This window comes from Musa acuminata, chromosome BXJ3-1 (assembly GCF_036884655.1).
Source record: "Musa acuminata AAA Group cultivar baxijiao chromosome BXJ3-1, Cavendish_Baxijiao_AAA, whole genome shotgun sequence".
NCBI classification, from domain to species: domain Eukaryota; kingdom Viridiplantae; phylum Streptophyta; class Magnoliopsida; order Zingiberales; family Musaceae; genus Musa; species Musa acuminata.
Window position 1 is genome coordinate 4,741,444 of NC_088349.1, and position 20,642 is coordinate 4,762,085.

Below are 20,642 nucleotides of genomic sequence, written 5' to 3' on the forward strand. Positions count from 1 at the left end.
GCGTCAACAGTTCGATGGATGGAGAGGACACTCCAAATAGATCTTTTTCTGGTTCTGCTCAATCTCAATCTTGTGAGCTGGGAGGCTGCAGAGAAAATGGATCTGAGCTGATGATCTGTGAGGCATCAGGATTAGCCATAACAATGCCTGAGGTCTTGTGTCCTTAGCAGCTAAGTATCCTGTCTTGGCCTCATTACATATTTATATCTCCAAAAATCCTACCTCCATTCTTTATGGTTCTCTTCTTTGTCTGTGGAGTAAAGACGCATTTGTAATTGGATCTTTCAGGCTAAACTGCTCAAGTTGTAATATTAAACCATATGTTTGTCTGAGACAAGTTTAGCTGTAATAAATGCTGTCCCACTTTAAAGGCCTAACATGAGTACCATGAACTTGGCGCAGCTGCATCTCACAAAGCCAAGCCAGACAACACTGCAACAGCTGAGCATCATAGCATGAGCTCCACCATCTCTGTGAGGTATGGAAATGAAGGGGAAAGGGGACCATGAGTGGGTGGCAGAATTGCGGTTCATGTCTCGTGATCTTCCATCTTTGTCAGAAGCAAAGACTGTGCCCAAATCTGGTTCTGCAACCAGCAGCCTTTGGACTCGCACAGTTACGCATTGGGATGAGCAGAGATTTCAAACGCAAGATAATGAATGCTGTCTCGCAGATTGTTGTTCCAATATATAACGAATGTTGTTTGACCCCACTGAATATATAGGAGTAGAAACATATATTTATATCCAATTATTACTTATGTAAATTAGGATAGAATGAGATAGAGAAATGAAGGGTGAAGTTAGAGTAAGAAGAGTCCCAGCAGATCTCTGTTCATCATGTCTTTGTTGTGGTGGCTGCATGCCGAAAGCAAATTTTGCTCCTCAAGTTGCAAGGGATTGGAGCGAAGAGGCCATTCCAAAAGGCTTGGGACGAGGGGAGAGAGGAAACATGAAGTGTGCATCCACATGGAAGCTCGATGGATCATAGGAGGAGAAATGATGGTTGTCTGTGGTTTCTTCTATCATTACCAGGACTGTATACTCATCATCCTCCCACAGTATCAGCACCAAATTCTTGTGGGTTCTGTTGGACTCTGCTACAGGTATTTCGGTGGATCGAGATATTTAGACGGCAAAATTGATAAGTAAAAAATTTAAATAGAAGATAATTAAAAGGTATTTGCTGAATGAAAATAAAAGTTAATTATTTTTTTTTATTTTTTGAGTTTATATATTTTAAAAATTATAAAAATATTTTAATAAATAATAATAATAATAATAATAATAATGATAATAATAAATAATAATAAATATTTTTATTATAAGTCTCAACTATTTGAAGTTGATCAGTCATTGAGATTTTAAACAATTATATACTTAATTAAGTTTATAATAATAATAATAATAATATTATTATTATTATTATTTACCTTCTGCCCTGTTGTCATGCAAGCAACAAGTGTTAAATACTTGGAGAAGACGAGTGCAGATGATCTCCACCTCTTGTTGTTGCAGAAGGCTTGTGCTCATCAGGATAACGTCGCGTCCGCAAGTTACACTTCGCGCCCGCCGCCATCCGCGCCATGATCGCCGTTTCCGCCCCGTCGAGTAGAGTCCGCCAGGAGACCGCCGACGAATTTGTATGGCCGTTTGCGGCCGCTCGTATGGTCGCCAAGGCCTTCGAGGTGCTCGATGAAATGCCCGAGAACGGCTGTGAGCCCGACGAAAACTCCGTTCCCGCTAACGTTAACCACCTCACATATGTCCTCTACAGCTGGTGCAATCTGGGGAAAGCTCATGGACGCAAAATTTGTATTCTTGCCGATGAAAGGTGTCATATTTTTGCCTGATGTCGTTTTTAACACTTTGCTTGATGATTTTGCTGCTCCAAGGAAGATGGAGAATGGACATGGGCTCCTAAAAGAGATGCAGCAGAAGGGATGTGAACCTCATGCAGTTTTGTACACCGCTCTGATCCAGGCACTCTGTTCAAGGGAGAGAATGGACTAGGTTATGCAGGTGTTTCTGGAAATGAAGCATAATGTATCGCAGCTGATGCCATGACATACACGCCATTCTCATTAGTGGGTCTTGTAAGTCAGGGAAGACTCCTAGAGGGCATGAGTTCCTCGATGCAATGATGAAAGCAAGGATTGAGGCCAGACTCATGTGCTTACTTTTACATGTTAGCTGGTCACGTGATGAAGGAACAATTGGAGGAGTCGTTGGAGCTCATGAGTACGATATCCAAAGCTGGCTGTCTAATATTGGGGAGCTTCAACGGTCACTATATGGAATGAGATGGAAGGCTTAGTCTGAAACATGTTTGGATGTGCTCGATGCTTGGCTAATGACTCAGCCTGATACATTTGAAAGCTCATGAAGGGTTTGAATAAGCCGGATGACTGGCAAATTGCAGCTTAAATATTGGAGAAGATGAGGAAGATGGCATAGGAGAGGCACAGTGCTTTCAAAATGTATGAAAGGTGAAGGGTGACAGACCTTAGTGAAGGGTGACAGACCTTATTGAAGGCAAAAACAAAGGCCAGGACAAAGAGGAAGAGAAAGAAGGAAAAGCGTCATAGACAACAATGTTGCCTCCATCAGGGTTGGGATCCTTCTAATTAATTTGATGCTCATCCTGAAGGATCCTATATGACTTAATGTGAGAATTGTCCAAAATGTAGCAGTTTTGTGATCCCATTTTACTCATCTGACCACTTTCTTTTTCTTGCGGATTTGTGATGCTAGCTTCTCTTTTGACTCTCCACAATGATCCTTCTAGTTCCATTCCCATTGCCTCTTTCTTCGTGACAAGTTCAATACAATTCTCTACCTCATCTCTTCCACCATCACCAGAGCATGGTTCTTGTGGTCTTTCCTCAGAACAAGTACAAAATGACTGAGTTCAGGTTTCTCTTCAAAAACTGTCAGTGGCTTTATTACACTTCAAGTTTGCATTGTCGTTGCCAACCATGTGTTGTGGGTCATGAGTTCTTACTTTGAATAAACAATGAGACCCTCCAATGTGAAAATACCATATCATTTTTTGGTTTTGATTTGTCCAAGTGATAGTTCAGCTTTACATCTGATTTTGGCGTATCTCATTAGATGGTTTTGGTCACTTTGATGGAAGGCATTGGTTACTTGGAAGTCGGGTTTAATGCAAAAGAGCTTCTCAAAGGAGTTCCGTTTTGCATATTATTTTTTTCCAAACCAGTTGAGCAAATGGAATAGCTACAACTAAAGGACGATATTCTCAGGTAGCATTCTTGGTGAATGAGCACTACGAGGATTATGATTTTGGTCATGCTTACATCCACAACCTCTTCATCCCTATAAATTTGTTGATCCTCCAGCATGGTTGCCCACAAGTAAGAAACTGAGCACTTCTGAAAAGTATTAGGGATGATTTCACAGGATTTTGGTAGCTTGTCATTCTTTCCCATAATTCCTGCTTAGTGGAGCACTTTCTACATTGCATACTAACAGAAATTATTTATCTAATGCATATTTGTGGTATTATTCTTGTCCAAAACTATGTTGGTTTAGATTATATGCAGTTTACTGCACTTAGAGACCTCAGTCAAGGACTAATTATATACCAATCAAATAGATCCTGTGTGATTTATGTGTTTGATTCTGGATAGGATAAAGAGTTGATCTTGATTTGAATCACTTAAGAAGAAAATTAAAATATTAATTTATAAAATTATTGATTAGTAATCAATCTATTTGAGTTAGAATTAGATTCAAGTCTAGTCAAATTAGATCCGATTGATTGGGTATTGCATTATGTATCACACCACTCATGAGCACAACATTGGGCTCTTAGTGAGTGATGATTTATGAATATGGTGTTTTGCTTGATTTATCTTTGAGGCAAAGACAAAAAGGGAAGGGGCAAGGTGGAAATCAGTGCTGTGATACATGTCAAACATCATGAGTGGCCTCACCATTTATGTGCCATGCTGCCAGCTTGCTATGCTGTGCAAATTCTGTTATGAGTGCTTTAAGATCATGCCATGAGGGATGCTCGATGGAAGGCCTGTAAAAACAAGTGAATAGTGGGAAATAAGGGCAGTAGCATAGGTCAAAAGGAGAGAGAGATTGAGAGGAAAAAAATGTTATCCTCTCAGTAAGGAACTGGCAACGTGCAAATATGTGTTGCTTTTAAAGAGATCTTATGGTTTGCTGTATATCTTTAACTTATTCAATTTATCCATGTTTATAGTTCAATTGTAGAGAGAGTTAAGGGTTTGGACTCTTGGATAGGTTCCTCTTTGGTAAAGCAAATCTGCAATGGAAGTTGCAATAACATGATATTTTCATTGGCTTTTCTCTGTGCCTTCTGATCATCTTCAATCCTGGCTACTATCTTGGATCTAGTTCACAGATGAATCTTCGCAAACTCAATTTCTTTGTGAAGGAACTCATCATTTATTTCATGAATCTATAAAACCATGATCTGTCGAGAACATGTATTGGCTTCCAAAGATTGCACCAGTGAGGGTTAGGTTCTTGTGGGCACACGAGGATGTCGATTCAGTGCACTGGCTTGTGTAGCCTGTAGTGGGCACCCATGAGTTTTCAGACTCTGAATCAAGTCAGGTATGTGATTCAAAATGCTGAATAAACATCTGTCAGACATTTCAATTGGAGTATAATCTTTTCAATACCTATCTCATTGATGGTTTGGAATTTCTGATGTCGTCTCTTTTTAGTCAATGAGTTGGATTGGGCACATCATGATATATGATATAAATCAAGATTTTATTCTGTTCTATTAAACAAGTTAACTGGGAGGAAAAACTAAATCATGGATGCACTTTGATTTAGTTTTCAGGATTATCATTCTTTGTAATGAGAGAAACTTGCTGGATTCTCGTGTTCAGTTAAATGTAATTTGTTTGACTTTATGCAACCATGCATCTGTTTAATATGGATACTGCTTTGCAGTTGTATCCAATCAGTAGCTACATTACCTTATATCATTTGATGTCAAGCTTTCTGGCAATAAATTAGTAACAATCACTTCCATCTAAGTTGTTGTTAAGTTTGCCTCTGCTTTCAGTTCAAGTGGATGCCTTGTTCAAATTAATAGATGCCTTGATGTGTGAGATTTACTCATTATTACATGCATTTATATCCATAACCAAACAGACTGCTTCTTGATCTTCTTTCACATGATAGATTCACTTGAATTCTCTGCATATCTCTGCTGTGTGATTAAGTAATTGGTGATTAGAAAGGACCCAATTTATTGCCATGGCTTGAATCATGCTCATTTTGGTCACAAAATAATAATTCTACCATTTCCCAAGTTCTCTCTCTTATTATTACATGTGTTTTCCGCAACAAATTTAACAATACAATCAATTTGTTTGTTTCATATCAAATCATGGCAGGTCACATTGGATCCATCAGAAAAATACTTGTGTTGAGAAATTTGATCCGTTATTTTGGATTTGTTGATCTTTAAACATCCAAACATCTTCTTCCTGCACCTGCCGGCAAATGTTCTTCATGTCGAACAAGTTGGAACTTGGACAGGCCTCTGAGGTACGGTACCACAACACAATTTTGATTGATGGCTTACGTAATGCTTGAATTGTGTTTCAGGTTTAGTCTCAAAGTAAATTTTTCAGGAGTAGAATTAGTTTACTAATATTTATTTGGACTTTACTATTTTGAAGTATATCAAGTTAATGAGTCAATTATTTCATTGGCTGAATTATGACAAATTATATCTACTGATAGATAGATGAGACCAAGACACATCTTTGCATATAATCACTATTGGATTAGATCTCATATTACATTTGCGTATTCTGCTATTGGATTAGATCTCATGTACACCATAGTATGAGTTACAGACTCATCATAGTATGAGTTCACCGTCGAACTAAGGCTTCACTTGTCATGTGCACCGACTTGATTCTAGACCTTGATGAGGTCTATATCCATATGTCATCTTGGTACCTTGCCAACAATATATTACTGATATCTCTGCATCATGTCGCCGGGCAGATAGAGCTAATACTTGCTTGACATATAATAATTAATGTCAACTGCCTTGTAAACAATATAGAGGAGAGAAAGAAAGAAACTAAAACCATGAGCATTAGCCTTTCTGGCTCTGAGTTAATGCAGAAAAGGACCGCAGAGCAATAGGATGCCGTGTGGGGGAGCCAATGGCTACTGCTCAAGGCTGGTCACTTGGACTCACCTGGAGCAAGTCGAGGAACCAAAGGCCACAGGAAGTTGCCTGGGAAGAGCACTCTGATGGGTGATGCTTAGAAGAGTCAGACCCATCAGCTTCCGGACTTCATCACCATGATTATTGTATTGGTTATCCAGGCTATCCTCACCCACCTCCGACAACACCAGTCTCCTCAGCCTCTCTGCTTGACCACGCCATGGAGCACCGGACGAACACGGCCGGCCCATGTGTCGGCGCGAGCGGAGATGGGTGCTAACTCGGGTGGGTCTCATGTGCTTCACATCATCTGTGCAGGACAAAACCACAGAGAGATCGATCGCTGCATAGATTAATATATGTATGATCGACCTCATGCACACGGTTGGCTTCGATTGTGTGTCCTTGGTGACTGACTTCGCTGTATCCTCCGGGCGTGAAAGGGAGTGGGTGAGTCTAAGTGTTCATCCTTCTCTGTGCTGGGTGTTGGTCTTTCTTCCGACGCCAGGGTCCCAATAGATTCTGTCGGCAGCTTTATATTATCCACACTGATTCCGCAATTCTTCCGCATGTCGCAAACGATGTGGCATTAAGTTTATGCAAAGATTTCGCTATAAATAGCTGCTACTCTTCCAGATTCGGATCATCATCGCAGCTCTCTCCCTTTCTTTGCAATCTCTCTGTTGTGTTCTTTAGGTATAACTTCTCTTGATCTCTTCTTGGCATACCACGATGGAGCAGAAGCTGCTGTCGAGAAAGGCTGCATGCAACAGCCACGGGCAGGACTCGTCCTACTTCTTGGGGTGGCAGGAGTACGAGAGGAACCCCTACGATCCGATCGCCAACACAGGAGGGATCATTCAGATGGGTCTTGCAGAAAACCAGGTTGGTTCTCCCCTCTCATAGCTTCTCCTCATTCGTCATTCCTGAAACCCTAGTGTTTGATTGATCCCTTACCGTCTTGTTCATCGTGCATGCCTGCAGCTCTCATTCGATCTCATCGAGTCATGGCTTGAAGACCACCCTGACCTCACCGGATTCAAGAAAGATGGTGGTTTGGTGTTCCGGGAGCTTGCTCTGTTCCAGGACTATCATGGCTTGCCAGCTTTCAAGAATGTAAGCCCATATTATAGCCTCAGCTAATCGATCCAGGGGAAGATTCGCATCCATTCTTGATGTCTCTACTGACCTCTGCAACACATACATTTGCAGGCATTGGCTAGATATATGGGAGAAGTCAGAGGAAACAAAGTAAGTTTCGAGCCCAGCAAGCTCGTCCTCACGGCTGGTGCCACTTCTGCCAACGAGACTCTCATGTTCTGTCTTGCCGACCCTGGAGAAGCGTTCCTTCTCCCAACTCCGTACTATCCAGGGTACTGCACTGACCTCGTCGATACCTGAGCTATGTTGTTGGGTCGCCGTGGTGACACTCCTTTGGATGCGCGTGTGACAGGTTCGACAGGGACCTCAAATGGCGAACCGGCGTGGAGATCGTTCCCATCCACTGCTCGAGCTCGAATGGCTTCCGAATCACCCGAGCGGCACTGGAGGCGGCACTCCGACGTGCGCAGAAGCGTAGACTGAGAGTGAAAGGAGTGCTGGTGACCAACCCGTCCAACCCACTGGGGACGACGCTGACCCGACAAGAACTGGACACCCTCGTCGACTTCGCCGTCGCCAATGACATCCACCTCATCAGCGACGAGATCTACTCCGGCACCACCTTCGGCTCGCCGGGGTTCGTCAGCATCGCTGAGGCCACCAAGGGCAGGGACGACGTCTCCCATCGCATTCACATCGTGTGCAGTCTCTCCAAGGATCTCGGCCTCCCTGGCTTCCGCGTCGGCGCAATCTATTCGGACAACGAGGCCGTCGTGTCCGCCGCCACCAAGATGTCGAGCTTCGGGCTGATCTCTTCGCAGACGCAGTACCTCCTGGCGGCGCTGCTATCGGACAAGGAATTCACCGAGACGTACGTCCGCGAGAGCCAGAAGCGGCTCAAAGAACGCCACGACATGCTCGTGGAAGGGCTCCGGCGAATCGGGATCGGTTGCTTGGAGGGCAACGCAGGGTTGTTCTGCTGGGTGGACATGAGGCACCTGCTGAGGTCGAACACCTTCGAAGGGGAGATGGAACTGTGGAAGAAGATCGTGTATCGAGTAGGACTCAACATCTCGCCGGGTTCTTCCTGCCACTGCGACGAACCAGGGTGGTTTCGCGTCTGCTTCGCCAACATGTCCGAGGACACCCTGGAGCTCGCCATGAGGCGGCTCGAGAGCTTCGTGGATTCCTGCCATCGGCGCCGCCCAAGACGGCAATTCTTGGCCAAATGGGTGCTCGGCTCTGCCTCATCGTCTGCCGATCGCAAGTCCGAGCGATAACGCCTGCTAAGCTGCCAATGACTGCATGCATGATTACTCCTACTACGATTCTTTAAATTCGTTCATCGATCATACTGCATTCTTTTGTTTTTTCTTGATTCTTTTTTCCTCGAAGCCCTCGATCTGCTTGGGTTTTAAGGTGACCAATGTTTCATTCATTGCTACTATTCCTTTGTTTTTGAGTTCGCAATAATGTATCGTACTACTACTATTCATTGGATACGATTCGATGTAATACTCAATGGAAAGAAATTAGTAGAGAAAATATAGAATGGATCATGATTTATGTCCACCTGTTTTCTTGAAATAAATATTCCTCATGAAAAGATCCATTAGATCATTTAAATCAATTTAGGTCACTTATACATCATCATGAATGATATCTTATACATCACATCATAAGACTATAATCCAAAATCAGCATGACAAAGTGGACTTGAATGGGATGTAAACTTAACCAGATGTTGACATTGTGAGTAAACAAAGAGCTACTTGAACCTATGTTGAATATGACAACCATTAATTAATCTTAATGCTATCAAAAATTGCTGTGCAAGTTAGTCCGGACAATATCAACTTCTTTGTCCATGAAAAGGATGGGGAAGAAAAGGAGGCATTGATGAGATGAGGTCATCTGGTAGAATCATGTTTACCTCAGTTCTTATCTCTGCTTTTCCAAACTCATTTTGTCTGTAATGTGATGAGGAAGAAACTATTTCTATCAGTAAATAATTAGATGTAGTTTCAGGAAAAGATAAAATAATAATATATATTTAAATTAATATAAACTTATATGTAATATTTCGATTTAGTCTTACATCCAAAATGAAAGAAAACTGGAATAAACATATATGGATCGGACAGGTCTGCTATCATCAAATATTATCTTGGATGAGCCTATTAATTAGCTCCATCTCAGTACTTGGGTAGTGAGCACTCTGTTGGCAGCTGACCATGGAATCTCTTGGGGTCTTGGCAGTAGTCATAGATGAGGTGGTACTTCCTCACCCATTTCAGCAGCCTCCTCTGCCGCCCTGTGAGGCTCCTCAGCCTTGGCTTGTTCCACCAGTTGCTGTTGCTCCCTGCCCTGCAAAACCTGGGGTTGCCCTTCCAAACGCAGGCGTCGATCTTGTAGTCCCCCAGCGTGGCCACGAAGGGCCCCTTGGACCAATCCACCTTGTCCTCCCCTCCCCGTGTCGCCCAGCTGTCGCCGTTCCACAGGCTCGCCTTGAGAGTCATCGGCTGCCATCTTGGGAAGGCCACACCCTCGTCTGCGTGGTTCCTGTAAACCCTAACTGGCACCCAGTCCACCATCAGCCTGCACGAAAGCCAACACCACCTCAAGCTTAATCATCGGCTACCACTGCCATGCCTGCATGTCGCTATGCTTTGGCTTACACGATCTGGTACAGGTTCCAGAAGATGGAGTAGGTGTGGAAGTCTTTGGTGGGATCGAACCACAGATAGATCCTCTCCTCCCGGTTACCCGACCCGTCGGCGTAGATATTTGTCTGCAGAATGTAAGGTTGCCCGGTCACGTTTCCGAGGAACTCGAAGTCGATCTCGTCCCTGTTAGGTCGATCAGAAGTGAGCTGCAAGGCCGGCAAACAGTCACAGACCAGTTCATCATGCACGCAGAAAGACACAACAGGGAGGGATACGGACGTAATAGGCGAGCACTGTGCCAGCCGAGTACCCAGGTATCAGCTTGATCCTCATGTCGATCTCGCCGAACAAGAACATGTTGTTGGATGCAAAGGATGATCCTGCAACAAACTCCAAGCAAATTTATGTTAGAATATGGACGATTCAGGCGTAATGGACTAATTGGTCTATCAATTTTATTTGATCTAAAATTATTGATCAAAATATTTAAACTGAAATTGATAGTAATACATTAATCAGATCTTTATAAGTTAATCTTAATCTTATTCGTTTTCGATGTGAGACTAATCAAGATGTTTCACATTCTCTCCTATATAACGATAAGACTGTTGATTTCTTATGTTTGTACGGTAATACCTTTGAATAATTCCTACGAGGTTGGAAGTGGGGGGAGTAGGGTTGATCTTACGATGTCGGAGATAAGTGACTCGATAATATTTATTTTATTTTCGATCTATGATATTTTAGATTTTAATCCTTACTGATCCTATTTTTATATGATAGTTTAATCTAATAATTTAGGATTTCTAAGGTAGTTTGAAGAAGGTGATGGCTGCGTACCCGATTCCTGGTCCAGCATGAGGGTCCTTAAATGGCCATCGGCCGAGGTGTTGACATGGCTGGGAGACCAGGTGATGTGGAAATCTGTGTTGAAGTCCCCGGTGGAGACGACGGAGGCAAGTCCAGACCTGACAATGGAGATGGATAAAAGGCTGATTAATAGAGTGGCTTTGTTGCAGACGCAATAAACCATGGTGGCGTAGGCTTCTTGTGGATTGCAGGCTGTGAGAGAAAGAAGAGGAGCTCGATCGATATATAGTTCGTAGAATATGTGAGGGGAGAGAGAGCGAGAGAGAGAGAGAGAGAGAGAGAGTGGTTTCGATGTGAAGTAAGAATGCCTTGAGAGAAAAGCAAAGAGGACGACTCCCCACAAACAGTAGGCATCTGAAAGCCTATGAGCATTCTCTAATACCACTCGATCAGTCTTTTTAAGGTGCATTAATATTAATTAATAAATCTTGTGAATAGATAAAGATTAAAGAAAACGATTGAAGGACAAACATTTCTCTTTCTCGACCTGTTTGAGAGGACAACTCGGAACTTTTGTGCTACTTCAACTATAGATTCTTTTCTTCCATCGCTTGTTAGGCCAGCCATGTAAACTGATATCAAGATCTTGCGCTTTATGGTATTCCATGTAAAGTGATATCTAGATCTTACGCTTTATGGTATTTCCAGCATTTTTATGCTATTTGTTAGTGATAGTGATTTTGTAGGTGGTGTAGATTAGTTCGATTAGATTCCCCCTTTTATAGTGAGTTAACTAAGAAATATTCGACAATATAGGTGAAATATTTTTTGTATGTTGTTTTCGAAACATTTTTAGATCATTATTTTGAATTGATATCCAAGGGTCCTAACTGTTGATCGGCACCTATCTTCTCACGATTGACCTCATATTGTTATGGACAAAGTTAAAAATAGGATGTTCGAAATAATACTGGTGTATGCTCTTTTTTTTTTTTTTTTTGTTCATGTTTTATATATCATATAGAGAGTTTATAGTAGGCTTGATAGTGTTATTTTAGTTAGCTTTTATAGTTATTATAAGTTATGTATAGTCATCACATAAAAGTAAAACTATCTTGAAATAGACCATCTAAGTAATTATTTTAAGAGTTTTCTAGCTTTGTAAAATGGTGTAGAGTGTCAACCAACCCAATAGCTAGGAGCTACCCTTATGGCAAATGGTTAGATAGGGATTTAGGATAGTGTTTAGGGCTGATTTACTGTCTCGTTCTACATTATAATATGGGCATTTGTGAGAATTTTTAGTCATGTTAGACTACATTGGGCCTTTCGTCGTATGACCATTCAGAGCTTGCGAAATTTATGTTTATAATTTACATTATCTATTAAGTGTTAATTGAAATGACTACTTGTGATATCTTGAGTTAAACGCTTCTTCTAATTCGTATTCTATTTTGTAGGTCTTTAAGGGACCATAAGAGTTTTCAGGGAAGCTGACCCTTTGTAGACAGATATACAAGGGTATCGCACAAATTAGGTAAAATCAACTAAGTCCATAATAGATAGTATTAGAGCAGGGTAACACAGTTAGAAATATTTGGCATGCAAACGTATGGTACCTAGCATGGTTGCATTAAAGGCAACAAGCACGCGTGAGTATAAGGGAGAAACTAACATAGAAATATAAGAAACAGAGTCACTCAAAGAAGTAGGCATCCAAGATTAGCATTTAGATAAATGGTAAACCTTTCATGTAAGAAAAATCATGAGGACAAGCAAGTTACGAAGAACGTATAGCACACAAATGTTGAGATTGATGAGTTTGAGCTATGGCTTGACATTGGCAATCAAATTTGACGATGCTCAAGACAAACGGTGTGCTTCGCAAAGGATGAGATCGTGTAAGAAGAGATGGGTTGCTTGACGACTAAAAGAGTTATGCAAAGCTCATAGAGGTGAAGGGAATTGCTAACTCAAAGAATTTTATACTTATGCAAGGGATTATATGTGGACTTTGTGACCATCCTAAGGTGACCAAAATTCGATGTCATAAAGCATTGAAACTTTCTCTTCGGTATGAGAAGGATACGTTCATAGGAGGCTGAAGTGTGTAGCAAGTTTAGTATATTGCTAGGAAAGTTCAATATGTTACTAGACCTTGAGGGGCACAATAGGGGCTGTATTGGCGAAGAGTCATAGTAGTCACAATAGGGGCTGTATTGCTAGGAAAGTTAAATAATAATAAGAAGATGAATCATAGTAGTTAACTCAATACAAGGAGTGTAAATACTTTAGGTACTTTGGAAGTGTGAGTAAAAAATAATTGAAAATTACCGAGAGTGATTATCTACTTCATTTCTCAACAGAATGTTAATAAAAAATAAAAATGATATGAACCTACTTGGAGGTGACAACTAAGTAGAAGAGGAATCAATGAGTAAATCTTATGGAGAAAAGACCAAAAACTTCAAAGTCAACGAGACAATATTCATTAAGGCTCCAATATGCATCTACCTAGTATAACAACATGAGACATTTGAGGGATTAAGGCACAACAAAGAAGGTCTTTTCCTTCATTTAAAGGAATCACAAGAATCAACAAAAATCAGTATAACTTAATCAACCCCACACTAGAGTCAAAGTCATTCGAGTTGAAGTAGTATAGTGGATTTAAGTTCGACTACTCAACAATAGCAATGGAGAGCAGTTAGGAGCCAAGAGGTGCATTGCAACTGGAGTAGAAGATTGAAGATTCAGTAATGATGAGAAGATGCAGTGTCCACAAAGGCTTTGACAAGAAGGTCGAAGGAATAAATGAGAGAGAATGTCATATACAAAACTGTAAACAAGATATTCGATGTAATGCTCATGTATATTTGTGTCTTTCGATTTTATTTATGCTTTGCACAATATGTAGAAGGCTTATTGTAGGCTTGGTAACCCCATTTTAGTTGGCTTTTGTAGCTATTTCAAGCTTATAAATATAAGTTATGTGCAATCGTTGTATAGAGGCCAAATTGCTCAAAAAAATAAGTCATCCAAGCAATCATTTTAGAGGTTTTCTAACTTCATAGAGCGGTATGGAGTGTCAATCAACACAACACCCAAGAGCTACTCAGGTGGTATATGGTTAGATGAGCCTTTAGGTAGTGTTTAGGATTAGTTCACTACCTTGTTCCTCGATAGTATCATATGAGCACTTGCGGAGACTTTTGACCATAGTAGACCATCTTGGATTCTTTGTAGTACAACCGTTCAGAGTTTACAAAGTCTATATTTATAATTTATATTGTCTATCGAGTGTCTGCTGAAATGATTGCTTGTGAGATCCTGAGTCAAATACTTCCTTTAATCCATCTTCTTTTTGTAGGTCCTTAAGGGACCATAAAATATTTTGGAGAGATTGATCCTTTATAAATAGATACGTAAAAATATCGCATCACTTAGGCAAAACTAAGTTCATAACAATATATCAAGAAATATTTTACATAGCTAATAATTTATTAATTATAACAGGGAGATATCATCCGATGTCACCGGTGCCAACTATGAACTCTTGCATCTCTTATCGAGTCTACGTTGGATATAAAGTTTAATTTCATTTGTTTTCTAACCGGGAGACTGCCCAAGGAAAGAGATCGCTAGTCTCCTCTTGTTTCTACTGCTTGGAGAGCTGTTATTGCCATCGTTCTTTGGATGATCTGGAAAGGCAGCAATAAGGGGCTGTTTAGACACTTAAATCTACATAGATTTGTGTTGTTTCTAATTCCAATTCGATCTCTTTCCTCAACTGTTTGACATGTAAATCCGCATAGGTTTACCCTAATCAATTCAAAGACCCATAGGCATGCATTAGATGATTACCTCTAGCTTGATAAATCTGCATAGGTTTACCCTAATCAATTCAAAAACCCATAGGCATGCCATGACAGTATTTAACCACGGGAGATATTCATTCACCTCAATAATCAGATCATACATACATTAAAAATGAAGTAAAAGATGTAGCCCACACAAATCATTGTTGTGCTGCTAAGAATGTTGGCAGGTGTCACTAAACATGACTTATGCAAACCAAACTGTGATCATTCCCAAGCATTACCAATTAGCATTTACATACTGGCAAAATTTGCACCAACCTAAACCATATTATTTACGCTGCTGCATCCTGATTTCCACTCTTTGCCTTCTCTTGTTCCTGCATGATCATACCAAGCAATGTGTCAGCTGATTCTACTGAAACTGTTTTTGCCATGCCATCTGGAGTTGAGAATGTTTTAGAGCTCCTTTCTTGTTCCTCTGGTCCGTTGGTAGTCTTGGATTTCTCGGATTCGTTTGTCTGCCCATACTCAAAGCTGGATTTTTCCCATATGTTTCCTGTCTCAGTTGTAGCATTTTGGCCTTGAACTGAATGCAACCAGTTGGTAGCTCCATTCACCTCTTTCGGGTCAGCCTGAGTAAGATCACTTTTGTTGTGTGATACTGATGCAGATTTTGTGGTTGTTAAATTCATCTGATTATTCGAACTCGGTCTCAGTTCTGCTTGATCATCGATGGCACTTGCAGTTGTTAGAACAGGGTGCTGCCCGATGTGAGTACTGGGTTCCTCATCTCTCGTCGTATTTTCTTGAAACCTGTTCTCAGGTGTAGGAATTCTGACCTCTGATTCTAAAGGCCAAGTCTGATTTACATTTAGACTAGCATCTGGATTGTTTGCTTCAGAAAAATCCAGCTGTTCTGAAGCACCTGAATCAGAGCCTTCTAAATCTCGTTCAAGTGATTCACTAGCCTCATTTTTAGGCTCTTCATCCTTTTTCTTTACACTCTCCATAAGATTCTCATCCAAATTTCTGATACCAACATCTTCAGATTCGGTAACATGATCTACAGAGCTGGAGACAACATCATCTTTGAGACTTCCTTTTTCTGCCGCATGAGAAGCCACTTGGTTTTCTACTTCAGGGGTAGTGGGGACTACCTCACTGGACGCATCATCCCCTGTGAAACTCTTTTCTCGAGCCTTATGAGATGCATCTTCATACGTTTGGTTATCAACAACCCTCAGCTCTTCGATTCGACCATTCGTTTCATCTCCATTTCCAACTTGTTTGTGCTTCAATTCTTGAGTTATGTCTTCATCTCCATCTTTTGTACCACCCTCGATCTTGGTCTGAGTTACAGCATCAGAACTGCCCGTGTAAGGCAGCTCCTTCCTGTGAAAATTAGCATTGCTCTCTGGGTGTCTCATGTATGAGACCTTCGAGCCCCTCTCATCGTATCCCTTCTTCTTATCATGAGAATGCTTGATCTGGTAGAGAATCCAGGCACAAACAACGACCAGCAGGCACACTTGAAGAGCATTTTTCATGGTGAACCCTTTGGATCTCTGGTTCCTACTTGTTACCTGCCTCAACATGGTGATCCTCATATAAAAAAGCTAGTATCTTCCTCAGGGATTAACAATTGTCAATCCAATGTAGCCTTAAACTTCTTTTGCAAAAGAACTAGTAGCTTCGATGCCTGTCCATAAAGAAGAAGACATTTCAAAGAATCTCAAGATCAATAACACCACATCTATAATAATGAAAAGGGAGGTTGAATGATTAAAGGATGAGAAAGCAGATGCTCTTGTTAGGATTTGACCCTTGCTTTTGGCAAAAAAAAAAGAAGAAGAAAGAAAACAACTGATGATATTGCTAATATCATCTCAACATGGTTGGAGAAGGAAGGAATAATCAATATTAACCTAGACATATTCCTGCCTCAAAAAAGAAAGAAGATATGCTTTCAGGCAGGGACTGTGAAGTTTTCATAGCCAAGAAGTTGGCAAGATTATTAGTACAAGACAATGGGCTGCAAGTAGAAGAACCTGTTTCTACACCATTCACATTCCAAAATAAAATAAAATCTAAGGGCTGAGCATCAACTTATCAACAAAATTTTGAAACCGACGCAGAGAGCAAAACTGGAAACATACCTGAGGAAGCAGTGATCTCCTCCCTTTTTGCTAATGTTGAAGGAACAGTGAGAAGAGCAGGAAGAAAGAGGACAGGAGGGATTTAATGAGAACTTATCAAGTCCATAATTGGGGAAGCTACATTCAAATAAGAAACTGTGCAGGAAGCCTGTCCTATTACCCACATTACTGCATATATGATCTGAAGAAGGAAGATAGAAAAGGAATTCTCTTTTCTTTTTTTTTCTTTTTTTCGGTGGGGTGGAGTGTGGGGTGTTGGAAAAGGAAATCTAATTCAGATAAAACAATCTACATCTCATTCTAGTGCTAGCTAGCAAGAAATATGATTGAGATACGGATACCCTGCACTCTGGTTGCCAGCTCATAAGGTAGATAACCTTTTAATAGCATCATTTAAGCAGAGATAATCATAATTTATTTTCATTTTAAAAAGATATTAAGTTAAACAAATAGCCGCCACCAACAAATAAATTGTTGGATTCTAATATGAACTATTGACTGTGTGATTTTTAAATGAATATTCATCTATAAAACAAAAACCAATTTTTTAATAGGTTTATATGATGATTCTAAATAAAATGGATTGTATCCTCAGGTTATCTTTCTAACATAATTTTCTTTAGGAAAATGGTACCTCCAGAGGATGCCAAATTAACATCAAAGAGGAGGGACAGAAAGCAAAAGGACAACCCTTTGAGCAATGAGAGGGATGCGACAGGCTACCTCTCGATTGGGTGACGGGCGTTCAAGCTTTGGTGGAGACAGATTAGAGATGGGAGGTGAACAACGGGAAATAAACCAAAACCAGTTGAGAAAAATTTACCGAGTCACCAGAGAAGTAGGAAGGATAATACATCAATTTCTTCCCCATCGATATCGATAGTTGTTGGCCGTCGCTTGTGCGGTTGGATCATCCCGTCCCAACGCCCGTCGCTCAGTGCGGAGTTACATCGAGCACCTTACGGTCGAACACTCGAGCCATCACGCCTTCCATTCGCGACTCGGTGATCGATCTCCTCACACGACAACAACCACGTGTGAGATGGCGTTTTGAGAGCTATGGAATAGGAGAGACGCGGGTCCCACGTGGGTCCCGCCGCCTACTTCCGACGCGCAGCCGCAGCGCGAGCCTCAATTACCGGACCAAACTCCGGTACCCGATCTTCCTATACCCGCCGTCCATGGCAGCTTTATGCCCTCCATGGACGGTCGATCGTTTAGTTTGCACGCGCTGTACATCGCTTGAGGAGTACGATTATTATTGCTGTGTTCGCGGTCACCGTCACCACCGGCGGTGTCCTCTCCTCGCCTCCTCCCTCCTCTCTTGTCCCTCTCCTATCTCAAATCCCCGTGCCCCAAACTTGCCCCTTTTTGTGTGCCCTACACTAGCGAGTATGGCCGCTTTCCAACTCGCGAGATCCGGCTTCTCGCCGCCCGCCCTGCGGTGGCCCTCGGGTCTGCTTGGCCCCGTCCGCATACTCTGCCGCCTCCCGGAGGACAACGGCGGCGAACCCGACGGTAGATGCCCGCCTTCTTGAACTCGATTCGTTATGGTTTTCTCGTTTCTTGATTCTTCGTGTGGTTCTCGTGCGTGTTAGGTTCAGGGTGGGAGGAGCCGCCGGAGTCGCTGTTCATGAAGGAGCTGAGGCGGCGGGGGATGACCCCGACGTCCCTATTGGAGGACAGCGAAAGGGGGGCGCGTGGACGGGGCCAGAGGGAGATGGAAGCCAAGGAAGATAGCGGCAACGGCGGCGGTGGCCGCAGGGAGCGGGGGAGCAGGAACGGGGTGGCCTCGGTGGAGCTCGAGAAGGGGATGACGAGGCCGAAGGAGCTGTTCATGTCGGTGAACAGTGAGGGATTGGAGGTCGGTATCCGTCGTCACCTCTTCCTCTGCTCTGCAAATCCAAATTGCATTGTCATCAAACTGTTGCTATTTGATCGTTCTCTTGCAATCACCAGCTTTCACTTTGATCACTCTTTCGGATTCAGTGAGGATCAATCACCGATTTCCGACGGTGCAGTGTCGGAATCCCGAGGGACATGTAGAGAAGAAACCTGTAAATAAGCTTTATCCTTAAATTGAGCAAAATCCTTGGCCGAGTTGCTCTGATACAGAATTAGCAAGATGTGCAATCATGGATTCATCACTTGTATTTGAAGAAAAAAGACTATTGCACATTAAAGAGTGTTCTTGCAAGTCCATCTGATGCCATGATCACTAAAATCATTGAACAAGAAAGATTACTATGTTCTTGAGTTGCTAAGCCACTTACTGCTCTCTTGATCATTGAGAATCCTTTTCTTATGGATTCAACTCTTCTACATCAGGAGAAGGGTGAACCAGTGAAAGGCAGCTAACTGTATAATTAAACATCTACAATAAGTTTTTGTATCAAAAGATGCATCGAGGTGAAGTATTTATATATACTAGCAGGAACGCTCACTCTAGTTACTCTAGGTATGGTTGAATGACTGATGGAACACTTGAGATCTAAGGAGGTAATCTAACATGCAGAATCAATCCTCAGGCATGTGGACAATCTTGACATCAAGTTATCAAAGACTGCTGTTATGATGACAACATACAAGCATTCATGCTCTGCTAATCCATATGGCTTTCCTATCTTATCGTTATCTCTCTCTCTCTCTCTCTTAGAAAGGGTTTACTTCCACGGGCAAAACTGCTCCTCACAATTGGTGGAACATTCTTTCCGGGGTTTCGGCCTTTGAACCTGGTTACTGCTGGTGTTTTCGCATCTCTGCATACAGAAAGCTTCAACTTTTCCCTGCTCTCCTCTGGTTTATGACTTAGAAGAAGGCCTAGTAAATGGAAATTGTGTCTCTTTTTTCTCTTTTGTGGCATCATAAACAACATTTGCCACATTGCTTTACCTGCAACCAAGATTCCGAGTGAATGAGCTTTTGATAAGTGTCTTTTAACTTGTGTGTTTTATTGGCATGCTTTTCAGTGTTCTGGCCCGAGTTTTATGCATGATGCAAGCAAGTTGGCAGCTTCACCGCCTCCATATATCGATCCGTATTCATTCCTCGAAGATGAGAAACTTCCGCACGCAGCAAACTAAGTGATCCGATGTTGAAGTCGTATGCCAAAAACGAGTTTGTCTGCTATGCCTGTAAACTTGTACTCAATATCTTGCCATGGCAATTCGTAGTATGTTGCCTATATAACATAGCCAAGATCTGGTCCTGCGCGCGCGCGCGTGTATATATTGAGTACAAGTATACATTTAGCATATGTTGAGTACAAGTGTGTATATATATACCGAGCATATGTTGAGATAAAATCGCATTTAGCATTTCTGTCGAACAATTCGACAGCAACGGGCACAAAAAAGGATTTACTTTGTTTTATATTGTGACAAATAAAAACATGTGATTTATGAGGGCCTCTCCTAAATGAACAAAATTTCTTTCGCGTGAAAACATTAATTTATAAGGTCCCACCGAGATTTGAACTCGGGTTACTGGATTCAGAGTCCAATGTCCTGACCACTAGACCATGGGACCAAGGTACTACTTAAAGAGTTGTTAAAATTATTTATTTGTTAAAGATAACTGTCATAACAGGCGTTTTAGTAAAGAGAAGTAGCATCGAGTTACCAGGGAAATACGTAGACAACGGGAAACAAGTAACAAAAGCCTAAGACTCATCATGTGGCTTGGTTGGGAGCCTTCTCCTTTTCCTTGACCTCGCTCCCCTGCGCCTTGTCGTATTCTTTTTTTTTTTTTAAGAGAGAGAGAGAGAGAAAAAAGAGAATCAAGTGACACTTTCTTATTTGAGGATGAGAAATCTATGATTTAGTTCAGGGGAAAAAACAAACATACCGGGATGAGTTATTTCCGAAGGATTTCGGCCGTAGATGCCT

The 20,642-nt window shown here is 41.7% G+C and overlaps 4 protein-coding genes and 1 non-coding gene across 7 annotated transcripts; 2 read left to right on the forward strand and 3 right to left on the reverse strand.

Annotated features, from left to right (window-relative positions):
• Positions 1-5,174: 5,174 nt before the first annotated feature.
• On the forward strand, positions 5,175-8,824 carry MA-ACS3 (1-aminocyclopropane-1-carboxylate synthase 1). Its single transcript, XM_009403808.3, has 5 exons — positions 5,175-5,564; positions 6,943-7,086; positions 7,186-7,317; positions 7,414-7,574; positions 7,655-8,824. Exons 1-5 carry the CDS (start codon positions 5,520-5,522, stop codon positions 8,580-8,582), a joined length of 1,410 nt encoding a protein of 469 aa, XP_009402083.3. The 5' UTR covers positions 5,175-5,519; the 3' UTR covers positions 8,583-8,824.
• A 513-nt stretch (positions 8,825-9,337) lies between these two features.
• On the reverse strand, positions 9,338-11,018 carry LOC135628670 (probable xyloglucan endotransglucosylase/hydrolase protein 10). The gene is made up of 4 exons (XM_065135481.1): positions 10,809-11,018; positions 10,248-10,348; positions 9,981-10,174; positions 9,338-9,900 (listed from the first exon to the last, which is right to left on the reverse strand). The coding sequence occupies exons 1-4, from the start codon at positions 10,999-11,001 to the stop codon at positions 9,498-9,500; spliced, it is 891 nt and encodes a 296-aa protein (XP_064991553.1). The 5' UTR covers positions 11,002-11,018; the 3' UTR covers positions 9,338-9,497.
• A 3,686-nt stretch (positions 11,019-14,704) lies between these two features.
• On the reverse strand, positions 14,705-17,721 carry LOC103985926 (uncharacterized). 2 transcript variants are annotated; one of them, XM_009403790.3, is made up of 2 exons: positions 17,579-17,721; positions 14,705-16,298 (listed from the first exon to the last, which is right to left on the reverse strand). In XM_009403790.3, exon 2 carries the CDS (start codon positions 16,204-16,206, stop codon positions 14,932-14,934), a length of 1,275 nt encoding a protein of 424 aa, XP_009402065.2. In that variant the 5' UTR covers positions 16,207-16,298; positions 17,579-17,721; the 3' UTR covers positions 14,705-14,931. The 2 variants fall into 2 exon arrangements, with proteins under 2 accessions (XP_009402065.2, XP_009402056.2); XM_009403781.3 differs by lacking the exon at positions 17,579-17,721 and adding an exon at positions 16,756-17,219.
• Positions 17,722-17,769: 48 nt separating this feature from the next.
• Positions 17,770-20,030, forward strand: LOC135628121 (uncharacterized). 2 transcript variants are annotated; one of them, XM_065134585.1, is made up of 3 exons: positions 17,770-18,273; positions 18,354-18,619; positions 19,725-20,030. In XM_065134585.1, exons 1-3 carry the CDS (start codon positions 17,937-17,939, stop codon positions 19,836-19,838), a joined length of 717 nt encoding a protein of 238 aa, XP_064990657.1. In that variant the 5' UTR covers positions 17,770-17,936; the 3' UTR covers positions 19,839-20,030. The 2 variants fall into 2 exon arrangements, with proteins under 2 accessions (XP_064990657.1, XP_064990658.1); XM_065134586.1 differs by lacking the exon at positions 19,725-20,030 and adding an exon at positions 18,715-18,855.
• Positions 20,031-20,211: 181 nt separating this feature from the next.
• On the reverse strand, positions 20,212-20,283 carry TRNAQ-CUG (transfer RNA glutamine (anticodon CUG)). Its single transcript has one exon. It is a non-coding gene; the product is annotated as a tRNA-Gln (tRNA).
• Between the last annotated feature and the right edge of the window lie 359 nt (positions 20,284-20,642).

Coding starts and splice junctions, on each gene's coding strand:
- MA-ACS3 (XM_009403808.3), top strand. CDS start 5,520: ATGTTCTTCATGTCGAACAAGTTGGAACTTGGACAGGCCTCTGAG. Junction 7,087..7,185: donor TGGGTCTTGCAGAAAACCAG/GTTGGTTCTCCC, acceptor GCATGCCTGCAG/CTCTCATTCGATCTCATCGA. Junction 7,318..7,413: donor GCTTGCCAGCTTTCAAGAAT/GTAAGCCCATAT, acceptor ATACATTTGCAG/GCATTGGCTAGATATATGGG.
- LOC135628670 (XM_065135481.1), bottom strand. CDS start 11,001: ATGGTTTATTGCGTCTGCAACAAAGCCACTCTATTAATCAGCCTTTTA. Junction 10,349..10,808: donor CATGCTGGACCAGGAATCGG/GTACGCAGCCAT, acceptor AGTTTGTTGCAG/GATCATCCTTTGCATCCAAC. Junction 9,901..9,980: donor TGGAACCTGTACCAGATCGT/GTAAGCCAAAGC, acceptor GCTTTCGTGCAG/GCTGATGGTGGACTGGGTGC.
- LOC103985926 (XM_009403790.3), bottom strand. CDS start 16,206: ATGAGGATCACCATGTTGAGGCAGGTAACAAGTAGGAACCAGAGATCC.
- LOC135628121 (XM_065134585.1), top strand. CDS start 17,937: ATGGCAGCTTTATGCCCTCCATGGACGGTCGATCGTTTAGTTTGCACG. Junction 18,274..18,353: donor CAACGGCGGCGAACCCGACG/GTAGATGCCCGC, acceptor CGTGCGTGTTAG/GTTCAGGGTGGGAGGAGCCG. Junction 18,620..19,724: donor TGAACAGTGAGGGATTGGAG/GTCGGTATCCGT, acceptor CATGCTTTTCAG/TGTTCTGGCCCGAGTTTTAT.